At 44.8% G+C, this 20169-nt stretch overlaps 1 protein-coding gene across 2 annotated transcripts in view; it reads right to left on the bottom strand.

The window, feature by feature from the left end:
- The window catches only part of CLIC5 (chloride intracellular channel 5), a 160134-nt gene that overhangs the window by 42822 nt on the left and 97143 nt on the right, over positions 1-20169 (bottom strand). For both annotated transcript variants that reach the window (XM_060109968.1, XM_060109969.1), the window contains exons 2-3: positions 4798-4907; positions 840-965 (exon numbers count right to left, since the gene is read on the bottom strand). In XM_060109968.1, the coding sequence (XP_059965951.1) occupies positions 840-965; positions 4798-4907 (236 nt within the window). The remainder of the gene's footprint in view (positions 1-839; positions 966-4797; positions 4908-20169) is intronic.

Genomic DNA, 20169 nt, shown 5'->3' with positions numbered 1-20169 from the left:
TTCAGTGTCACTGCCTTAGCCCAGCCCTCCAGTCTGTCTTACCCGGAATGTCACCAATTGGCTCCCTCCTAGTTGATTTCTAGGAGCTTTTCCTCCTCTGCCCGCCCCATCTTCCCCCATACCCCAAAGTAAGCCTGAAAACAGATTCTCCAACACTTTTGCTTAAAGCTTTTCAGTGACTATCCTACAGGATAAAGTCCGTGCACACCTTACTCTATATGTAATATTATTGTTCCAGTTTTTTTTAAAAAGGTGATTGTTTGAATCCCTGATTTCAGTAGAGTCCAATGAACTAGTCTAGCTTCCAGAAGCTTTTAGAATTCACCTCTATTCTCTTCACTCCTCTTTCCCATCAGGAGCAGCTTATCTACCAGACAAGAACCCACAGCCCTCTGGTCTCTCCTCTCCCTGAGCTTGTTTTCAGAAGAGGAACTGCTTTCAGTCAGTGTTTTTCATGTTTACTTATGGGCTCCGACCTGACAGGGTCAGATTTATGACTCTTATTCATACCTTGGTGTGGTTTTAAGTCATGGGATTACCTCTCTCCTGGCTGACTTTTCACTTCGTCGGCCTTTCAGCTCTTGCTTTGCAATGAGGGAGCCTTGGCCTTCACTCAGGCCCAGGGACCTGGCGTTAAGGGGCATCAACTCTTGGGGTTGGACTTCGTGGAGCAGGTTTGAGACTGGCATCCCTTTGGGGGTGGGGAGGGCCATGCGGGACTCTCTGTGCAAAGAGGGTCCTGGGCTCTGGATTGATGAGATGGAAATCTCCCCCAGGATCTAGAAAAGCACAAGGACCCCCCTCCCTCTCATTAGCTCCAGAAACAAGCAGCTCATTACTTTTCAGGGGTCAAAGTCTCCTCTAGGAATTCCTCGATCTTATTGACGTCCGTCTTCACGTCCCCGTTGAAGGTCAGGAAGGGTGGATGGGTGCCAGGGGCGAGGTTGTGCAGGTCGGCTGGCTTTCTGTGGAGAGAGCAAGGTGCAGGGGTGGCTTACACCAGGGTGCTTCACGGACAGGGAAGCCCAGGGTGCACTGTCCATTAGACGCCCGTGGGCAAAAACAGACCCAGTGTGAGGCGTAGGGCAGAGGAGGTTGGAGAGATTCTGGAAGGATGTGGTGTGACACAGGATAGCCAACCGGTGGAGTTCAGTGAGAGAGGAGCAAGTCGGGATGGACTTCGAAAAAGCAGTGTGATCACAGGTGACTATCTAAGCTACAACCAAGCTTCTGATACCCAGGGAGGAAGTCGGGCTTTGCTTTCCAAAGGTCCTTCACCCATTAGCATTTACAAAAATGCACGAGGCAGAATCCCAAACTTTAAATATTCATGAATTCAGTCAGGCTTTTACACTAAGAACGAGCTTCCCTGTTCTTTAAGGTTTGAGCAATGGGAAGGAAGTGACCTTGTGTTTGACGTGGGTCCCTATTCACGTCCAAGGCTGAGCTTCTGGGCTCCCCACAGCCGGTCAGAATGGAGGTGCAGAGATGGAGCAAAGCGAGGGGAAGACGGGCTGGCGGACGGATGGAGGGAAGTGGGCAGGGAGAAGGCTGCACAGAAGACAGAGGGAGGAAGAGGAGAAATAATGATGGAAGCTTCCCCGGGCAGGGCTGGACCTTCAGTCACCCCAAGTGCTCTCTCTGAGAATGCCACACTCCCTGTGGGAGGCGAGCATGGAAAACATTAGATGGAGGACCCGAAAAGGAGTAAACAACGGGGAAGAGGAGTCTGTAATGAAACACATTCCTGGCGTGATCAGCTTGGGAGGGGAAGAGAAGAATTTCAATTAAGGGGCCCCTCCCACATCCTTGCACAACACACAGACTCTCCAGCTGCCTTCTGTGGCCCTTGGAGCTCCTCAGACAATTGACACTGAAAGCATTTCTAAAATCTCATTTCCTTAGTCCCTGTGTTTACTTTGTCAGTGTTCTTCCCTTCAGACATTCTTTACCTTCTCCTCCTGTTTTTGAAAGCTCACCCAAGGCAGCAATGCTTGGGCTCTCAGCAGCGAGGGAAAATCTATACTGATTTTATTTTTCAGCAATGACTTCTCTGGGGCTTAAAGATCCAGAAATGATTAAGGATGATTTTTTTTTTTTTTTTTCCTAGGACTCAAGAGAACAATGGGCTCTGGAGTCTGGCATCCTTGGGAAGTACTGCCCTGACCGCTGTCACTCAGCTGACGTTGCCAACGGACGCTGGTCAGGGGTGGCCCCCTCTCTTTGTTGACCCTCTTCAGCAGTTATGAAATTATGTAATTAGAACTTAATTACATATTGCCAAGTCTAATTTACAGATTATTTAATGTATATCAGTTCTCCTTCCCTACGTGGATTGCCAGCTCCGTGAGGGCAGGACGATGCTAAAAGGAGCCGACATGTGCGGTGTTCTTGCTAGAAGCCAGTACAACACAATGCAAGTGGTCCATGGCCTGCCCCATCAGATCCTCACAATAACTCTAGAAACCAGGCATAACTTTTATCCCCATTGTACAGGTAAGGCAATGGGCTCAGAAAAGAGAAGATTCCAGGTCACTCCACCAATACATGGTGGTGCCAGGATAAGAAATTAGTTTTATTAGGAATTGCTAAACTTCACTGTATCATACATTTTAAAAATTCCTTAATTCATATACATATATATATATATATATATATATATATATATATATATAAATTTTTTTTTCAGTAAGAAATTCTCCTTATCTATAAAACTGGAGTCGTGATACTTGTCTGGCCCACTTCAAAGGGTGTTGGCAGGATCGGATGTGATAACAGCTGGGAAAGAGCCTTGTAAGGATCTAAGGAATGCTGGGATGGTTCCCTCTCCCATGCTGATCCCCAGCCAAATACAAGTCTACTTTCACAGATGATACTCTAAAGACCTCCTGTTCTCCACTGAAGGAAGCCAATCTTTCCAACTGTAGGAAAAAAAGTCTGCCCTCTGTAGTTGTCACAGACAATATCTGCATTTCGTGTGTGTTTTCATTCATTTGACAGAAATTAGTCAGGGCCCCGAATGAATGAATTGGCTTCTAGGGCAGATACAAAGAAACTTAAAACATGATCTCGACTTGCCCTTGAGGAGTTGAAGGTCTGATGCGAATGACCAAATAAACTTCATAACTGATGTGTCCTGAAGAATGCGGCATTTGAACCAAGAAGATTGGGGTTTTAGTGGCAGCCCCTCCAATTCCAGGTGGGCACCTTGGACAAGTCATTTAAATGTGTCTGTCTTCGTTTCCTCATATAGAATGAAGAAATAAGATCTCCTTCACAGGGTTACACTTTATGTGATTTTTTATGGGGAAGCATGCACTAGTTGTAAAGCATCGGGATTGTAGATATCGTAAACTGGTGAGATGCAAAATGGACCATAGATGCTGGGTGAGTCTGGAGGGAGGCTGAGGGATAGATTTGCCTGAGAGTGGTGGTGGGGGGGAGGGAGAAGTTTCCCAGGGGAGGGGTTTGCTTCTGGGGGCTAGGCACCATCTCTCCATTCAGGAAAAACAGAGAGCCTCTGTGAGACAGAGGAAGCATCACAGGCAACGGCTGGAGGCCAGAGGGACAAGGACAGCAGAAGGTGGTCCAGCCTGCCAGAGGCAGGTAGGTCCTGGGAGACAATGTTGGCAAAGACAAAGGAGGGCTGCAGATGCATTTATGCTGCGGGCAATGGGAACTGTCAGGAGGTTTTCTGAGTAGGGAGAGCCACATGATTATAGGATTATTTTAGGAAGAATATCCTTATGATAATATAAAGGATGGATCAGAGAGAGACAGAGAGAAACCAGAAGGATGAAGACCAGTTTGAAGAACAGAGAAACAGTCCAGCTGCCAGTGGTGGGACCCACACCATGTGTGGGCTTTGGGAATGGACAAGAGAGCCTGGAAGTAAGAGACAGCATGGTGAGAGAATGCCCTGGGCTTGGCAACTGATGGGCAATGGGGGTGGCAAGAGAAGGCAGCTGGAAACGTTTCAGTGCCTAGAAAAATGGAAGAACAAAGGAATTCAGGAGGGGACCCCAATTCAAAGGGAAAATGAAGGTACAATTTTTGACACACAGATTTTAAAGCGATAACAGAAAATGCAAGTGGAAATATCTAGACGAGAGCAGGGCTCTGGGTATGGAATAATTGACATAAAGGTGACAGGGAGAGTATGCTAAGCTCACTGGGGGAAAGCTGTGGCAGGTGATAAAGACCCAGGGAGTAAGCCTGAGCCAGTCCACATTTAAAGGACAGGCGGAGGAGAGGAAAGAGAAGAAAGATGGAAACAGTGTGGCTTGTGATGGTGAACAATGCCCGTATTTTTAACAGCCATTAAAAATGCACTTTAAAAGCAGAACACTAGTAACTCTCCATCCCAGTCTCTAATCCAGAGTTCTCACACTAAGGAGTTCTAAAGATGGGAACATAGTGGGAGAAATGGTCTGGATCCCAGCTCCTTGGAAACTCAACCTCTCCCTCTGAAGTCTGGCTGGGGTCCCCTAGGTTGGGGGCACTAGTAGGACCAGAATGGCTCACTCCCAGATTTTTAGATGCTGCGTCCACCTCTGTGCTAGACACTCTCAGTCGAGATACCCATTGTCCATTCCCTCCTTCTTCCTTGCTAATCAGGACTTGCTCTGTTCCAAGGGTGTTGCTTGCTTTTGCAGCCTCCCTTGTGACTAGGGCTCTGGCCAACAAGGTGTGAGCAGGAGGCTGCTGGGAGCCTCGAGGTTTTCGCCCCCCCCCCACCATGGGAGATTCTCTCTCCCTGCAGAGAAACATATTGCTCATGAATGCAGCATCCTTTACCTTTTCAGATCCACAGTGGTGACATTGAACACAACTCCTTTCAGCCAGAGGATCATAAAGAGGCGCTGAGAGAAGGGACAGTTGCCGATGCTTTCCCCATCGATTCCAGCCTAGAAAGAAGAGCGCCAGAGTCCTGAGTTAGCTTGTGCACATTAGCAAGAAGAAATGTAGGATTATAACAGCCAGACACCAGTCTGAGCAGAACCGAAAGTCCATGCCCCAGCCTTACTTTAAAGTTGCCCTCTAAGATTTATCCTTGTCTTCCTAATGTTTATGCAAGGTGACACCTGGCACAGGGTAAGGGCTCGAGAAACACGTGCAGAACTGAATGTGAGTTTCCAGCATGGTGATTAGGGAGAGTCATAACTTTCTGAAACCATCGAACCCTTTTGCATCTCAGGGTAAAAAAGAGACCTTCAGGGCTTCCCTGGTGGCGCAGTGGTTGAGAGTCTGCCTGCCGATGCAGGGGACGCGGGTTCATGCCTCGGTCCGGGAAGATCCCACATGCCGCAGAGCGGCTGGGCCCATGAGCCATGGCCACTGAGCCTGCGTATCCGGAGCCTGTGCTCCGCAACAGGAGAGGCCACAACAGTGAGATGCCCACGTACCGCAAAAAAAAAAAAAAAAAAAAAAAAGAGATCTTCAGCATCACATAGTCTAACACAAAAAAGAGATCTTCAGCATCACATAGTCTAACACAAATGATGTCGGACCAACCTCTGTACTCCTGGGTAATCATCCTGTCTATGCTTGAATATCTCCACTCACCGGCAATATATATCTCTCAAATCAGTCCATTCTGAGGACAGTTCTATTTCTAACCAGTTCTAACCAAAGAAATGCTTTTCTTTGGTTATACCTCGCCAAAGTATGTTCCTCTGTAGTTTATCTTCTACCCTTTGGTCCTTACTCCCTGAAGACATCATGAGTATAGACCCTCAGATTTTGACCCTATCTCTTTCTATCTTGTCAGCAGGCTCAAGACTTTAATCAATGTCCCACTTAGTTCTGACTACTGCTTGACCTAGTGTCAATAAACCATTCATTTGTTAAATTATCCTTTTGCTCAACGAATACATATTGACCATGTGCAAGGCACTGGAAGAAATTACACAAGGGATTCAAAACTGCATTTACTCAGGAGCTTATGGCCTCCTGTGGGCTGGGCTGGGGGATGAGATGGGAACACATAGGAAACCATGACAGATAGCATTATTGAAGACCTGTACACTTCTGCTCTCCACATTTCCCCCTTCTCAGTACCCTCCTCAAAACAGCAGATTTTTTTTTTTTTTTGTCTGAAAGGCAGGTCTATCTTTACCTCTGAGTAGGCTGCAGAGATGTGAATTTGATAAAGAATACACTTTCAGAAACATACGAACAAAAAGTTTGGAAAACTGATCTCTGTGTAATTTTTTTTCCAGTGAGTGGTTTATTGGCCCCAAAATGGTACTTGGAGGGAGAAATCACCCATTCATTCTAGTTTGCTGTTGGCTCCCCTGGAAACCATGGTGGCATCAGGACCAGGCTCCACTAACAGGGAGGGTTCAAAGAGGGAAGGCCCCCCAGCCTTGCTTGCAAAGCTGCCAGCAATCCAACCAACATCCTGGAATGGGGGCTTACGAAGATTTTCTTTTTCTGAAAGAGAAGGAGAAAAATCTACCCTCCAAGCTCAGCACATTATTTTTCCCCTCGAGGTTTGTTTGCTGTGGGGTTCGGGTGGGAAGGCAGGTTTGTGTCCTTATTTCTACCTGGCCCATCGCTCCCAGCAGAGGCTCAGGTTTATAATGGAAAACTGGCGCCTTCGACGGTATTGCTTGTAGGTAATTGCTATGAAATTACAGTTATTTTACCTCTCTCTTAACTCCACCCAGAGCCCCATCCTGATTCAGTTCTCACTTTCCTTAGTGCTGGAGACAGACCCACCCTGAGTGTTTCAGACACCACGGCTAGGTTATAGAAAATCAGAAAGGTGGAGGGCAACAGAGCAGGCGCCACCCCTGCCCACAGGGCTAAAGTTACTGATAAAGCCACACTCAGACAGGTGACTATGAATTTAATAATAGCTCATTGCAAAACTTGAGTTGATGACATCAGTTCCCTAAGACTTTCTTTCCCAAGAAGCACTCATCTGACAGCTTCCTGGTCCTTTAAGACATCCTGACAAAGGAACTTTTCCCCAGGGCCGGTTATGGTGTAAGAGACAAGTGGAGAATTAAAAAACAGAAACAAAAAACAAAAGCCAGCCACATAGCACAGGGAGATCAGCTCGGTGCTTTGTGACGGCCTGGAGGGGTGGGATAGGGAGGGTGGGAGGGAGGGAGATGAAAGAGGGAAGAGATATGGGAACATATGTATATGTATAACTGATTCACTTTGTTATAAAGCAGAAACTAACACACCATTGTAAAGCAATTATACTCCAATAAAGTTGTAAAAAAAATAAAATAAAAAGCCACGGTCCACACACTCTCATCTGTTTTACCTCCGGGGGTGGAGGTGGTCATAAGGGGATTGAAGGAGATACTACTGAATTATTGGAATTCTTATTAGCTGGACCAAAAATTCATATAATAATGTTAATAATGTCAACGAATGTCTATATAGCCAGGCACTGTTCGAAGTGCTTTACGTATATTATTAACGCATTTATTCCTCATGCGAAACCTGTGTAGTGAGATAGTGTCACCATTTTACAGATGTGGAAGCTGAGGGGAAATTACAGAGAGGGGAAATCACTGGTCTGAGGATCCCTGGAATGAACCCAGGCCACCTGGCTCCAGATCCTGAGCTCTTAACTGCCATGTACAGACTCCACCCTGAGGGCCCAGCCCAGATGGCATGTTCACCCAAGGTCACAGAGCAGGAGGCGCGGGTGCTGGATGTGCGTGATGCATCCCAGCCTTCAGTCCATGTGCCACAGCTCTGCGGGGGTGTACAGGCTGGTGGTTGTCACAGCTCCCCACATTTCCACTATTGTCTTATATTATGATTCTAGACCTAGTAGACAAAAATTGCTGCAAGACCAAGAGAAATAATATGCGAGGATTTTACGATTTACCCTTACTTCTTTGCATCTCTCCTGAAGCTCCCCATTCCCTTCCCTCTCCTTCCCTTTTCTTGTGCTAGGAACATTTAACATGAGATCTACCCTCTTAAAAAATATTTCGGTGCACAATGCAGTATTGTTGGCCATAGGTCCAGCGCTGTAAGCAGCTCTCTAGAGTTTACTCACTTTGCTCAAATGAAACTGTATTCCCGTTATTAGTAACTCCCCCCTCCCCCCTCCCCTTGCCCCTGGCAACCACCTTTCCACTCTTTGATTCTATGACTTTGGCTATGTTAGTTACTTCATATAACTGGAATCATGCAGTATTTGCCTTTCTGTGATTGACTTAATTCATTCACCATAATGTCCTCGAGATTTACCCATGTTGTTGCATATTTTAGAATTTCCTTCTTTTTTTAAGGCTGCATAATATTCCACTGTGTGTGTGTACCACAGTTTCTTTATCCATTCATCTGTCAATGGACATTCAGGCTCTTTTCATATCTTGGCTATTTAAATGGTGCTACAATGAACACAGGGGTGCTAAGATCTCTTCCAGATTCCAATTTCAATTATTTTAGCTAACTACCCAGAAGTTGGATTGCTGGATCATATGGTAGTTCTATTTTTTATTTTTTGAGGACCCTCCATACTGTTTTCCATAGTGGATGCACCACTTTGTATTTTCACCAACAGTGTGCAAGGGTTCTAATTTCTCCACATCCTCACCAAGACTTGTTGTCATTTGTTTTTTCCAGAATGGCTACCTTGACGGGGGGAGGTGAGATCTCATCATGGTTTTGACTTGCATTTCTCTCATGATTAGTGACATTGAGAATTTTTTCATATCCCTGTGGGCCATTTGTATGTCTTCTTTGGAGAAACATCTATTCAAGTCCTTAGCCATTTTTCAATTGGGTTATTAGGGTTTCTTTTTTTTTAACCACTGAGTTGTTTAGTCTCCTCTTTTCTTCCTTCACAACTCACCAGTTGCCCATGGAAACCATTTGCTAAACTCATGGGTTAAATGCGGTGAGCTTGTGGCAACCACTTAAAACATTAACCAAGAACTTGGTGGGGCTCAATGGGACCCCAGGTCCTGAAAAGTATGAGGGAAAATCCAGATGGGCTGTGGTCCAAAGAGGCTCTGAGCAATGTGGGCTGGGGACAGGCAAAAACATGGTGTACTGGGTTGAATAATGTTCCCCCCAAATTCATGTCCACACAGAACCTGTGTGCGTGACCTTATCTGGAAACAGAATCTTCACAGATGAAAGCAAGTAAACATGAGGTCACGCTGGATTTGGGTGGGCCCTAAACACAACTGGTGTCCTTATAAGAAGAAGGAAATTTGGACACAGATATAAAGGAGAAGGTCATAGGAAGAGAGATTGGAGTGATCTGTCTGCAGACCAGGGAACACTAAGGATGGCTGGCAGACCCCAGAGGCTAGAGGAGACAAAGAAAGGGTCTTCTCTAGAGATTTCAGAGAGAGCATGGCCCTCATGATAACTTGATTTCCAACTTCCAGCCTCCAGCACTGTGAGAATACATTTTTGTTGTTATAAGCCACCCAGTTTATGGTCATTTATTTTGGCAGCACTGGGAAATGAAAGCAAACAGTGGGGTCAAAGGAGAATGGTGTACAGCTACTGGCAAACTTCCCAAGTTCACGTTTCTGCTTTGCCATGGGCCTCGTGTGCACACAACCGCCAGCCAGCTATGACTCCAAGGTACTGTCTGTTCCCTAGGCATAGTAAATTTATTTACTATTAAGCGTATATATTATACTATACCTTGTTATACTATACGGTATTATATACTATATTATTTAAGTTGTAATAAAACATAAAATATTATACACTGTATAATATTACATAATAGTGATAGCATGATGTAATTATATAGGTTGTATGATTATACTTTATACGTTGTATGCCAGCTAAGTCATATTATACGTTCTGAAATATTGCCTTCCACATAGTCTCTCCCCCATATGGTGAGTTTGGCTACCCCCAAAACACGACTATGTTTTATTCATGTTACCTTCAGCAGCAACAAGCACAGGTACCTGAAACTGAGTTGATATTCAGTGCCTGTTAGAATGGATACATGTTGAGGGGAGGGTGATATTGCTCCACTTTTGTGGCTTGAGTATCCCAAAATTTTGATATTGGCCCTCTGAAGAGCATTCTGAGAAAAAAGCTTGGGTTGTAGAAGACATTATAGCAGGAGATCACGGTTCTAGACCCACCTCTGCCTGTAATTCACCATGTGACCCTGAGTCTCAGTCTTTGCACTTATAACTTCCCTCAGTGTTGTGAATTCAAGTGCCTAATGAAATTAAGCAGTTTAAGACAGCAGTTCTCAAACTCTTTGGTCTCAGAATCCTTTTATGCCTTTCATGATTGGTGAGAATCCCAAAGAGCTTTTGTTCATGTGGGTTATAGATATCGATATTTACTGTATTATAATTAAAGCTAAAAAATATTTCAAATATTTGTTTACTCATTCATTAAAATATAATACTAATAATAAACACATTACATGTTAACATAAATAATGTTTTAATTAAAGAAACCATATATTTAAAAAAAGAAATTTAGTAAGAAGAGTGGAATCGTTATATTTTTACAAAATCTTTAAAGTATGACTTAACAGAAGTTGGCTTCTGCATTCAGTCTTTTGCTACTTGGTTGAAGTATATGAAGAAAATCTGGCCTTACCCAGATATGTAGTTGGAAAAGGGAGGAGTAATTTAATAGCCTATTCAGATAATTGTGGGTATTTTTCTTTTATACCACACTTAAACTCAACAAGTGGTAGTTTCTTAAAGGTTAGTTGACAGGTGGAATTTGAAGCCCTATCAATGAAATTCTTCTGTTCTACTAAAACCCATTCATCTATCTCACACTTTGAATGGGTCTTGTACCCATGAATGATTTTGTCACTTCACAAATTCATCTTTTGGAAAATAGCATTTCACAGAGTTAAACAGATCTTCCAAATGGTGATACTTCTCTTTATACAGTAGCAAAATATCTCCTTCTGTAATATCACCACCAAGCTCATCAGAAAAGTTTAAGCAAAAGGAGGCTGTCAAGATCCTGGTGGCAAATACCTGTTTTCCAATATTCTCATTTTCTCTTGAAAGCTTGTCTTTTATCATTGACAATGAATACTGTCAGCTGTTAGTCTTGAAATGACAAGCTCATTTCCTTGACTTCCCAGGAAATGTCTGGCAAATAAATACCAAGTAGTAAAAACCATAGTTTTTCTGCTGGTTGTCTTTCAGGTAAAAACTGTTCTGCGAGAGAAACTTCTGGTCACAGCTCAATGGTGCAAGTGCTTCTCCTGAGACAACTATTGTGCTTGGTAATGAGGCCAAAGAGCTGGATGTGCATTTCCCATTTCATCTGCCAGAATGTTTAAAAGACATGTACTTGTGAGTTGAGATTTAATTACATTAGATCATTTTTACTGCTTCGTCAAGATCATTCACAAACGAGACTGGTTTTTTTTTTTTTCTGTCCATGCATGACTCCTCCGTTATACCACTGCCTCTATTTGCCCTAAAATGCCAGCAAATTTTACCCACAAAATAGCAACCCCAGGGAAAAATGATGACTTTGAAAATAGTTGTGACCTCTCAGCAACCCCCCAAAGGATCTCATGGACCCAGGAGTCCATGAACAACATTGGAGATCTGTTGGGATAAGATACCCCATGAACAGACCAGGTACATAGAGCTTCCTCTCCAGACAATAGAGTGAAGTTGATAATTGCCCCCAAGTCATTTGAGGGCACCAAGGTCCAGAAGAGGGAAGCATTATTCAGAAAGGATCCAAAAAGGAATAGCAGAATGGGGAGAGATGACACTGAAGCTTGACAGGTGTCGGGTCCCTTATCAATTTATTGTTTCCCAGCTCTGAAGGCACCCTTTGATAAATGCTGGGTGAGAAACAGTGGCAATTCCTCTCGGCATTTCTAAAGTGAGCGCGAAGGTAGGATTTCCCAGAAGAGAGGACTGGAGGGACCCTGCAGGAAGAAGGGGCTCTTCTGCTGCCTCTGGCATGGGCTGGGGGTCAGCAGTGAGCCTGGCCCCGCCCCAGCCCAGACTGTGACCTCTCCGGTTCCCTGTAGCCTCAGCCTGCTGCTAGCCCTCTGGACACAGGAGGCAACGCCTCCATGTAGCCTGAGTAAGTCTGCCTGTGGCCAGGGTGTCCACACAGATCTGCCACTTACTCTGCAAGCCCCGTGTGGCCTGAAGCCCCCCGTTCCCGCCGGCACCTGGACCCCAGTGCACACCTATGCCCCCATTGCTGACCGTCTGCTCCCGTCCTGAGCGCTGGAGGGTGGCTATTGCTTGCCCAGCGACTCCAAACCAGCTCTGGCCTTGCCAGTCCGGTGAACGTCTACGCTTTCTGCTGGGCTGACCACACTTCGCCTGTGAGAGTTGAAACCCTTCTAAGTTTGTCATCCCTTGGCTATTCTCCTTCAACTCTAGGGTACCATGTAGTGGCCTTATATGTAATGGTTACTCTTTTATCCTAGTTAACTATTGCTTTATGTTAAACTTCTGCTAAAATCACTGTGTGGTTTCTCTCTCCTGATTGGACCCATACTATGACAGATGCTTAGATGTCAGATATTTCAAAATGGAAGATTTTTAGGCTATTTGTCTGATTCCTTTAAAAATCTCACACGGTTAAGTCCTAAATGAGGTACTAGAAGAAAGAAACCTGAATTTTCTCCAGAAAGTTAATTAAGTCACCATTTATGTCACATTTCAACTTTTTGTTACTTTAGTCTGTGAAAACTATCCCTGAAGGCTCAAGTGATTAAAAATTTTTTTCAAGTTACAGATAAAAATTCTACAACAGTTGGACTAGAACTGACCTCAAGGATGATATGGTCCAGCTCTTTCTTTTTACTGGGAAGGAAACAGGCCCAGAAAGTTTAGACGTTTTGCCCATGGTGGCACAGCCTGGTCCCATGGCAGAATCTGGGGTATAATTTTTGTTTTTAATGCTGTGCCGTGGCTTATAGGATCTCAGTTCCCCGACCAGGGATTGAACCTGGGCCATGGCAGTGAAAGCCCGGAATCCTAACCACTAGGCCACCAGGGAACTCCCAGGGATACAATTCTTGATTCCTAATTCCTAGCTTTTCTCTATGCCAGGCTGATTTTTCTCTTACAGAAAGAGTGTTGAAGTGACAGAGACCACAGGAAAAGGACTTTCTTTGGATATAAAGTGACTCATCTTTTTTTTTTTTTTTTTTTTTTCTTTTTGCGGTATGTGGGCCTCTCACTGTTGTGGCCTCTCCCGTTGCGGAGCACAGGCTCCGGATGCGCAGGCCCAGCGGCCATGGCTCACGGGCCCAGCCGCTCCGCGGCATATGGGATCCTCCCAGACCGGGGCACGAACCCGTATCCCCTGCATCGGCAGGCGGACTCTTAACCACTGCGCCACCAGGGAGGCCCGTGACTCATCTTTATAGCACTAAACTGATTCATATCACGTGGAAGAGAAAATTTTTCCTCATAGTAGCAATATTTGGATTTGCCCACTTTCTCTTATTCATGTAAGTCAGATAATATTCCTTACTATGACTGTTTTTTAATACCAAATTATCTGCTGTTCCAATAATTTGGTTGGTCAGCCTCCCATGAAAAGAGATGGGATTTGGGGCCGGTTGTGGTCTGCTTGAAGATGGCGAGTTCTACCCTTGAAGAAACAACATTCTTTTTCTCAGTAGTCACATACGGCTTAACTCACTGGGGTCACTCAGGCCTTATTTTCTTATTTTTCATTCAATAAGCAGTCAGGTAATAAGTATACATTTGAGGCTTCAGAGATTCTTAGCATTTTATCTGAAGCTGATTATAAAGGCTGAATCAGCTCTATGCAGAAGGCTGCCTATATAATGTCATATGAGGAATTTCAGGTGTATTCATCAGGGTTCTCCAGAGAAATAGAACCAATAGGATTTGTGTGTGGATAGAGACAGAGATAGATAGAGATAGAGATAGATAGAGAGAAAGAGAGAGAAAGAAAGATATATATATATATATATGTATATATATATATATATATAGAGAGAGAGAGAGAGAGAGAGAGAATTGTCTCCACCCAATTGTGGAGGACTGGTGAATCTAAAATCTCGTGGGCTATATCATCAAGTTGGAGACTCAGGGAAGAGTCGCAGTTGAAGTCCAAAGGCAACCTGCTGGCAGAATTCCCTCTTCCTCCGACGTTGTCAGTTGTTTCTCTATTAAGGCCTTCAACTGACTGGATGAGGCTCACACACAGAACAGAAGGTCACTTTGCTTTCCTCAAAGGCTACTAATTTAAATGTGAATCTCAGCCAAATAAACACCTGCCTAGAAACAGTCAGCATAGTATTTGACCAAATATCTGGGCACCACAGCCTAGCCAGGTTGACACATAAAAATTAAACATCACACCAGATGAATTTAAAAATATTACCTGAGACAGGTAACCCATCAATTTAGTATGCGTCATCAACACCTCAGCTTGCCAGATGGTTTTATAAACAACTGAACATAGTTATGTAAATATCCCCTCCCAAAGGACCTCGTAGGCTCCATGCCCAGCAGGCTACTCAGCTCAAGTGTCTAAGAGAGCAGGGTCCAGTGGTACCTTGGACCCTGAGTTACCAGCCTGGTCCGATAGTGGCTTTTGGGCCAAGGCTGCCTACAACTCAACGTGCTGCGTAATAGTACTGTGCTTGAGGCCTCTTGGGAGTGACCTTCAACCTATGCTGAGCTTTATGGCTTTCTGCACTGAGTCGGTACTCACCCTCCTGTTTGTTCACAGACCCTCCGAGAAAGAACAGCCCTCTCCAGCCCAACACCACACCCTAGCACCATGCCCCTTCCTTCCACTCCTACATGTTCTCCTCCCTATTCTTTCATGTCCAAACAATTTAATAGGTTACTGTGTCTCTCTTAAAATTCTTGCCAGTCTTGCTTCTACCTTAATACCCTCTTCTAAAGCGATTCTCTTTCAGTCACTTTCTGGGACTAAGCAATTTCCCTTCCTTCCCTCCTTCCTTCCTTCCTTCCTTCTTCACTGACTTACCCTTACTTGACTCTGGTAGCTAGAACTTCTGATTATCTCTCCCTCTGCTGCCTGCCTTGTCACCTGGTGCCTCTCCTGTGTCCCAGACTGGCTTCACACACGTGCCATCTGTGCGGATGCACGAGACCCTGAGCACAGAAGGGCCTCACACTTGGCTTAAGGCTCTGTTGTTGCTGTCTCGAAATTCTTAATCATTTTTGAACAAAGGATCCCTCGTTTTCATTTTGCAGTGCGCCCCACCGGTTGCAGCCGGTCCTGCATGTGACTCTCCTGTCCATGTACTGACATCCTCCTCTTCCTGACCTTTGCCCTCTCAGCTAATTGCCCTTCCCCCGCCATACTTCGTGCCCTTCTGAGAACTCACCTACTCCTAAGAACAGGATTATCCTCCCCAAGACAGCAAGAACTCTGGCTTTTAAACCTATAAACATGCTATTTACCCGGAGCTTAAAAAAAAGGAAAAGGAAAGAAAGGGAACAAAGAAAAAGAAAAATGTTGAAATGCTGCAGGGCTTGCTTGCTTTAAGTCTTCCTTGTTAGTTCCTTCTCCTTTCCTAGTGTTTTCACTCTAGTGTTATGTATTGTTCTAGAATTTGCTTCATTTCTATTAGATAGTTTTGCAGTTACTAGATACGTGAGGTTTTCTATTAGTAAGTCAGACACTACTCCGTATTATTTTTTTTGATACCAAATGATCTGTCCTTCCAACCATCTAGTTGGTAAGCCTTCCATTAGCATGGATGTGACTTGGTGACTTGTTTTATTTTGGTTCTTTATTTTATGAAACCCTAGGAACCCAGTAAGGGCTCAAGAAATGTAAATTTGATTGCCCTGATATGTCTTCCAAATGACTCCAGCATGCTTAGCAAGGCAGAATGGCTCTCATTCATACCAAAAACCTGCACCAAGGCTTAGACGGTCCCAAGGTCCAAATCCTCTGCCCTTAAGTTTGACTCTTTTGCTGCACTGGCCCCACATGTAACATTTAAAAACTAAATTCCATTGCACTAGAGGCAGGCTTGTGTCCTTGACTTCACAGAGTTCAGTAGTACAGTGTAAAGGGCCTGGTGTAGAGCCATGCAGAACTGGGTTCAAACTCCAGCCCTGATATCAACCAGCTGGATGTGGCAGATTTTATTTTCCCAAAGTGGCTACAGTACTATTTTCAGTCCCATATACTCTCCACTGGAAAAGCCTATATTTTCTTTCTTGAAATTGGGTGGACCTTTGTGGCAGCATAGATGAATAGAAGAATGTCACAGTGTGAGATCTGAGACCAGATCATTAAAGGTGATGCAGATTCTGCCTGGCCTTTTCTCTCATTTGGGATGCTTACCCTTGGAACCCAGCCACCATGTTGTGAGGAAGCCCAGAGCCCATGAAGAGGCACTGTGTAGTGTTCTGGCTGATCCCCAGCTAAGTTCTCAGTTGACAGGTGCCCTCAACCACCACACATGAATGAGTGAGATTTCAGATGATTCTAGCCCCCAGCCTTTGAGCTGTCCCAAATGATACCTAGTGAAGTAAAATGAGTCATCCCCACTAAGCCCTGGCCAAACTGCAGGTTCACGAGCAAAATAAATGTTGTTATTGCTTAAAGCCACTAAGTTTGGAGTGGTTTATTATCCAGCATATAACTCACATACACACTTAGACTCAGGTTCCTTATCTACAAATTGGGGGCAAGAAACATCTACCTTGCAGGGTTGTTGCACAACTAGATGATAATATGTACAAAACACATAGTTTTTGCTTTATAAATTTAGAGCTATTGTCATCATGAGCACAGAAGACAAACATTTAGGAAGAGCTAATTAAACATCCCTGATTGTGAAATGTTATGCCTTAGTAAAGAGTCAGTAGATCTCTCTCTCTCTCTTTTTTTTTTTTAACATCTTTACTGAAGTATAATTGCTTTAAATGGTGTGTTAGTTTCTGCTTTATAACAAAGTGAATCAGTTATACATATACATATAATATCCCATAAATGTATAACTGATTCACTTTGATGGCACAAAAATTGAGCAATACCTCCATGTTCAGGGTTTTGTGTGTGGAGCAATACATTCAATGGAGAAAGTAAACACAGGAAGAACTATGGCCACTGTCCATTGGCCGGAGATGGGTGATCCTAAGCTAGGGCAGAATCCCATTGACCATGAAGGGGAAAAGGGAAAGTGATTCATATTTGGTGAGCTGTTGTTACAATGATGGGCACATGCACATCTGCTCTCCACAAGGCCATTGAGTTTCTATGCAGAGAAATGTTCTGCAACCAAACAAGATTTTCAAGTAGTTCAGGAACCAGACTCAAAGGTCTGGAATTCAAGGAAGATGGATGGGTAAAACTAAGGGATCAGGTCTGTGACAGATTCCTGGCAGTTTTATATTGAAGCCTAGTGGAAGCCTTTGTGTCCTCTGAATATCCAGGAACCTTTGCCACAAATATTTATGGGACCGTCATGCTATTCTTTAGGCCTGATAATGGCTCTCTGTGCTCGGATCAGGAGAACTGAAAGCTGGAATTCTTCCACCTCAGAAATGCACCAAAGCACAGGAAACCAAAGAACGACACTAATCTACAGCCTCATATAAACAGAACTCCTTCCCACATGGGTTTAATTTGAAGAAGACATCTTCTTACTTAAGCCTCTCCTGGAGAATACCAGTCCCTAATGGAGGAAACATGCCTTCTACTTAATTAAGCCACTGTCAAAAGTTTTGCTTTCCTCCCTTGACATACTTTTTATTATTCAAGATGCTACAGAAATTAGTTCCAGCTTTTGATCATGAATCCATTCCCCCTACATTCATGGAATGAGCCTGCAATTCCTATAATCTTCATACCAAATGAGGGTATCTTGATACTGATTCTCTGACAAAGAGAATGGTGTTTGGGATCCTATGATAATGGAGATTCTGCAATTGTTCTTCATCCTGCCCTCTGCTCTGGTTGTCTGCGTTGTTTTTTTTTTTTTTTTTTTTTTTTTTTTTTTGCTGTACGCGGGCCTCTCACTGTTGTGGCCTCTCCCGTTGCGGAGAACAGCCTCTGGACACGCAGGCTCAGAGGCCATGGCTCACGGGCCCAGCCGCTCCGCGGCATGTGGGATCTTCCCAGACCGGGGCACAAACCCGTGTCCCCTGCATCGGCAGGCAGACTCTCAACCACTGCGCCACCAGGGAAGCCCTTGTCTGTGTTTTTTACTCGAGCATCTTAATATCACAAACTGGTCTGAAAAGACTTTAGAGAAATCACAAAATCTGTCACTGGGCCTCTCAGTTGGGTTCACTAAGCTCTCATCTATCCAAACCTCTCAAATATGAGAGATTAAATGCCTTGTGGCACTAAAATCAAATCTGAATCATGAGATTTACTAAATAGGGTGATGTAAATCCAGGACCCTATGGAACATTCTTTGCAAAATTAGTACTTTATAATATGTCAGTGCAGTAGGGCTTATAGAGCTTGAAAAGTCTATTCTAATATTCATTTAATAATGCCATGTCCGGGTCCCATGGTCAGATATTCTGATTTATTTAATCTGGGGTAGGACTCAAGTGAGTTTTTTTTTTTTAACTCTCAAAGTGATTCTAATGTTCAACAACGCCTGGCCATCTCTGACCCAGTGGTGCTCAAAATTGGGGATGGACAATAGAATCCCCTAAGGAGCATGATAAAAAAGAAAAGTGACAACAGAGCTCCCAGAGCCCACTCCAGACACAGGGAGGCCAGAGTCTCAGGAGACACGTGAGGTGCCCTCCACTCTGTTCCCCATTTCCCTATCTAACCTGGAAACTCCTTTGGATCACAGCCCCCTTCTCCCCCTGACCCCACTTCTACTGCTGTTCCTCCCCACCATCAGTCCTTGCCCTGGACGAAGTGCACCATTTTGAGTCATTCAGGACACACTTTGGATGAGAACATTGGTAGAATCTCAAGTCAACACAACCACCATGTCAGGAGCTTTACTCACAAACTGATGACTTCCTAGTTGCCCATCCACACAGAGCTCTGCAGGTGGGTCATCCTTGAAGGTGACAGCACTGTGACCAGGTCCAGAAATCCTACCCGCTAGGGCAAACTTCTCACATGGTCAGATGTGCTCAACCACTTTCCTCTCTCCAGGCACTATCCTCTACTATCCTCTAGCCAACGGTGGCAGGAAACTTCACTGCTTCTGCAACGCAGGATTCCATCAAGTCCTATGTTCGGCTTTCCTGGCTGTGGGGGGCACTTAGGAGGCTTTAGCTCCACCCTCAATGATGTGTAATCACCCAGCCATGTGGGCAAGGTGGGTCCTCGCAGTGAGGGGGACAAACATCTTCACTAACAGCCTCCTCGGTGCAGAGCCCAGGAGGGTGGTGCTGAATGAGACCTGGTCATAAGTGGAGTGATAAGAGCCTGGGTGGGGTGGGAGCAGGAAGGAGACCCCCTGAGACCTCAGGGAAGGTTTTGGGGCAGCAGAGGCTCCTTCAAGGCTCTACCTTCTCACAGTTTTCCTTGATAGGAGACTTGAAGGGTAAGAGGATTTGTTCAAGCAAAGTGGTGGGGAAGGACATCAGAGCAAAAGCGACCAAGTAAGAATGGGTCTGGAGGCTTGATTACATGATGTGAGGTGTGTTGGGAACCATGAGCAGGTGCTCCTGTTCTTCGTGCTGTATCAGGAAAGCCCACACAGGAATTCTCCAGGTCCCTTTCTTCCTCCAGCTTGAGGATGCCAGCCCAACCACATGCCAAGCCACAAAGCAGTCAAAAGCCTATCTTCTGGGAACCACCTGTACCCTGGGTCTGCTATTCCTACCCTCACTAATCTCTAACCCCGCCAGCCACCCTTGGCCGACATGGCATCTTTCCCGCTTTCCTTTCTCAAAGTCAACTCTGAAAGTATTCCCACTGAAGTGTGAATTCTGGACAACATCTCAACGTTGATCGTGGACCAGATGTAAGCAGAGGGGATAAAGCTCCAGTGGTAGGTTTTCAGGCCTCTGGCAGGGGAGTGAGGAACCGGGAAAGGAGGAAGAAGGACTGCAGGAGCTTCCTGGAGTCTTGAAACAAGACACATGGGCTCTCACCTATCACATCTTTTTTTTTTTTTTTTCTTTTTTTTTTGCGGTACGCGGGCCTCTCACTGCTGTGGCCTCTCCTATTACGCAGCACAGGCTCCAGACACGCAGGCTCAGTGGCCATGGCTCACAGGCCCAGCCACTCTGTGGCATG

Source organism: Mesoplodon densirostris, chromosome 10 (genome assembly GCF_025265405.1).
Source record: "Mesoplodon densirostris isolate mMesDen1 chromosome 10, mMesDen1 primary haplotype, whole genome shotgun sequence".
In the NCBI taxonomy this organism is placed as follows: Eukaryota; Metazoa; Chordata; class Mammalia; order Artiodactyla; family Ziphiidae; genus Mesoplodon; species Mesoplodon densirostris.
The sequence above is the reverse complement of the archived record's forward strand: the minus strand, read 5'-3'. Positions and strand labels throughout refer to the sequence as shown.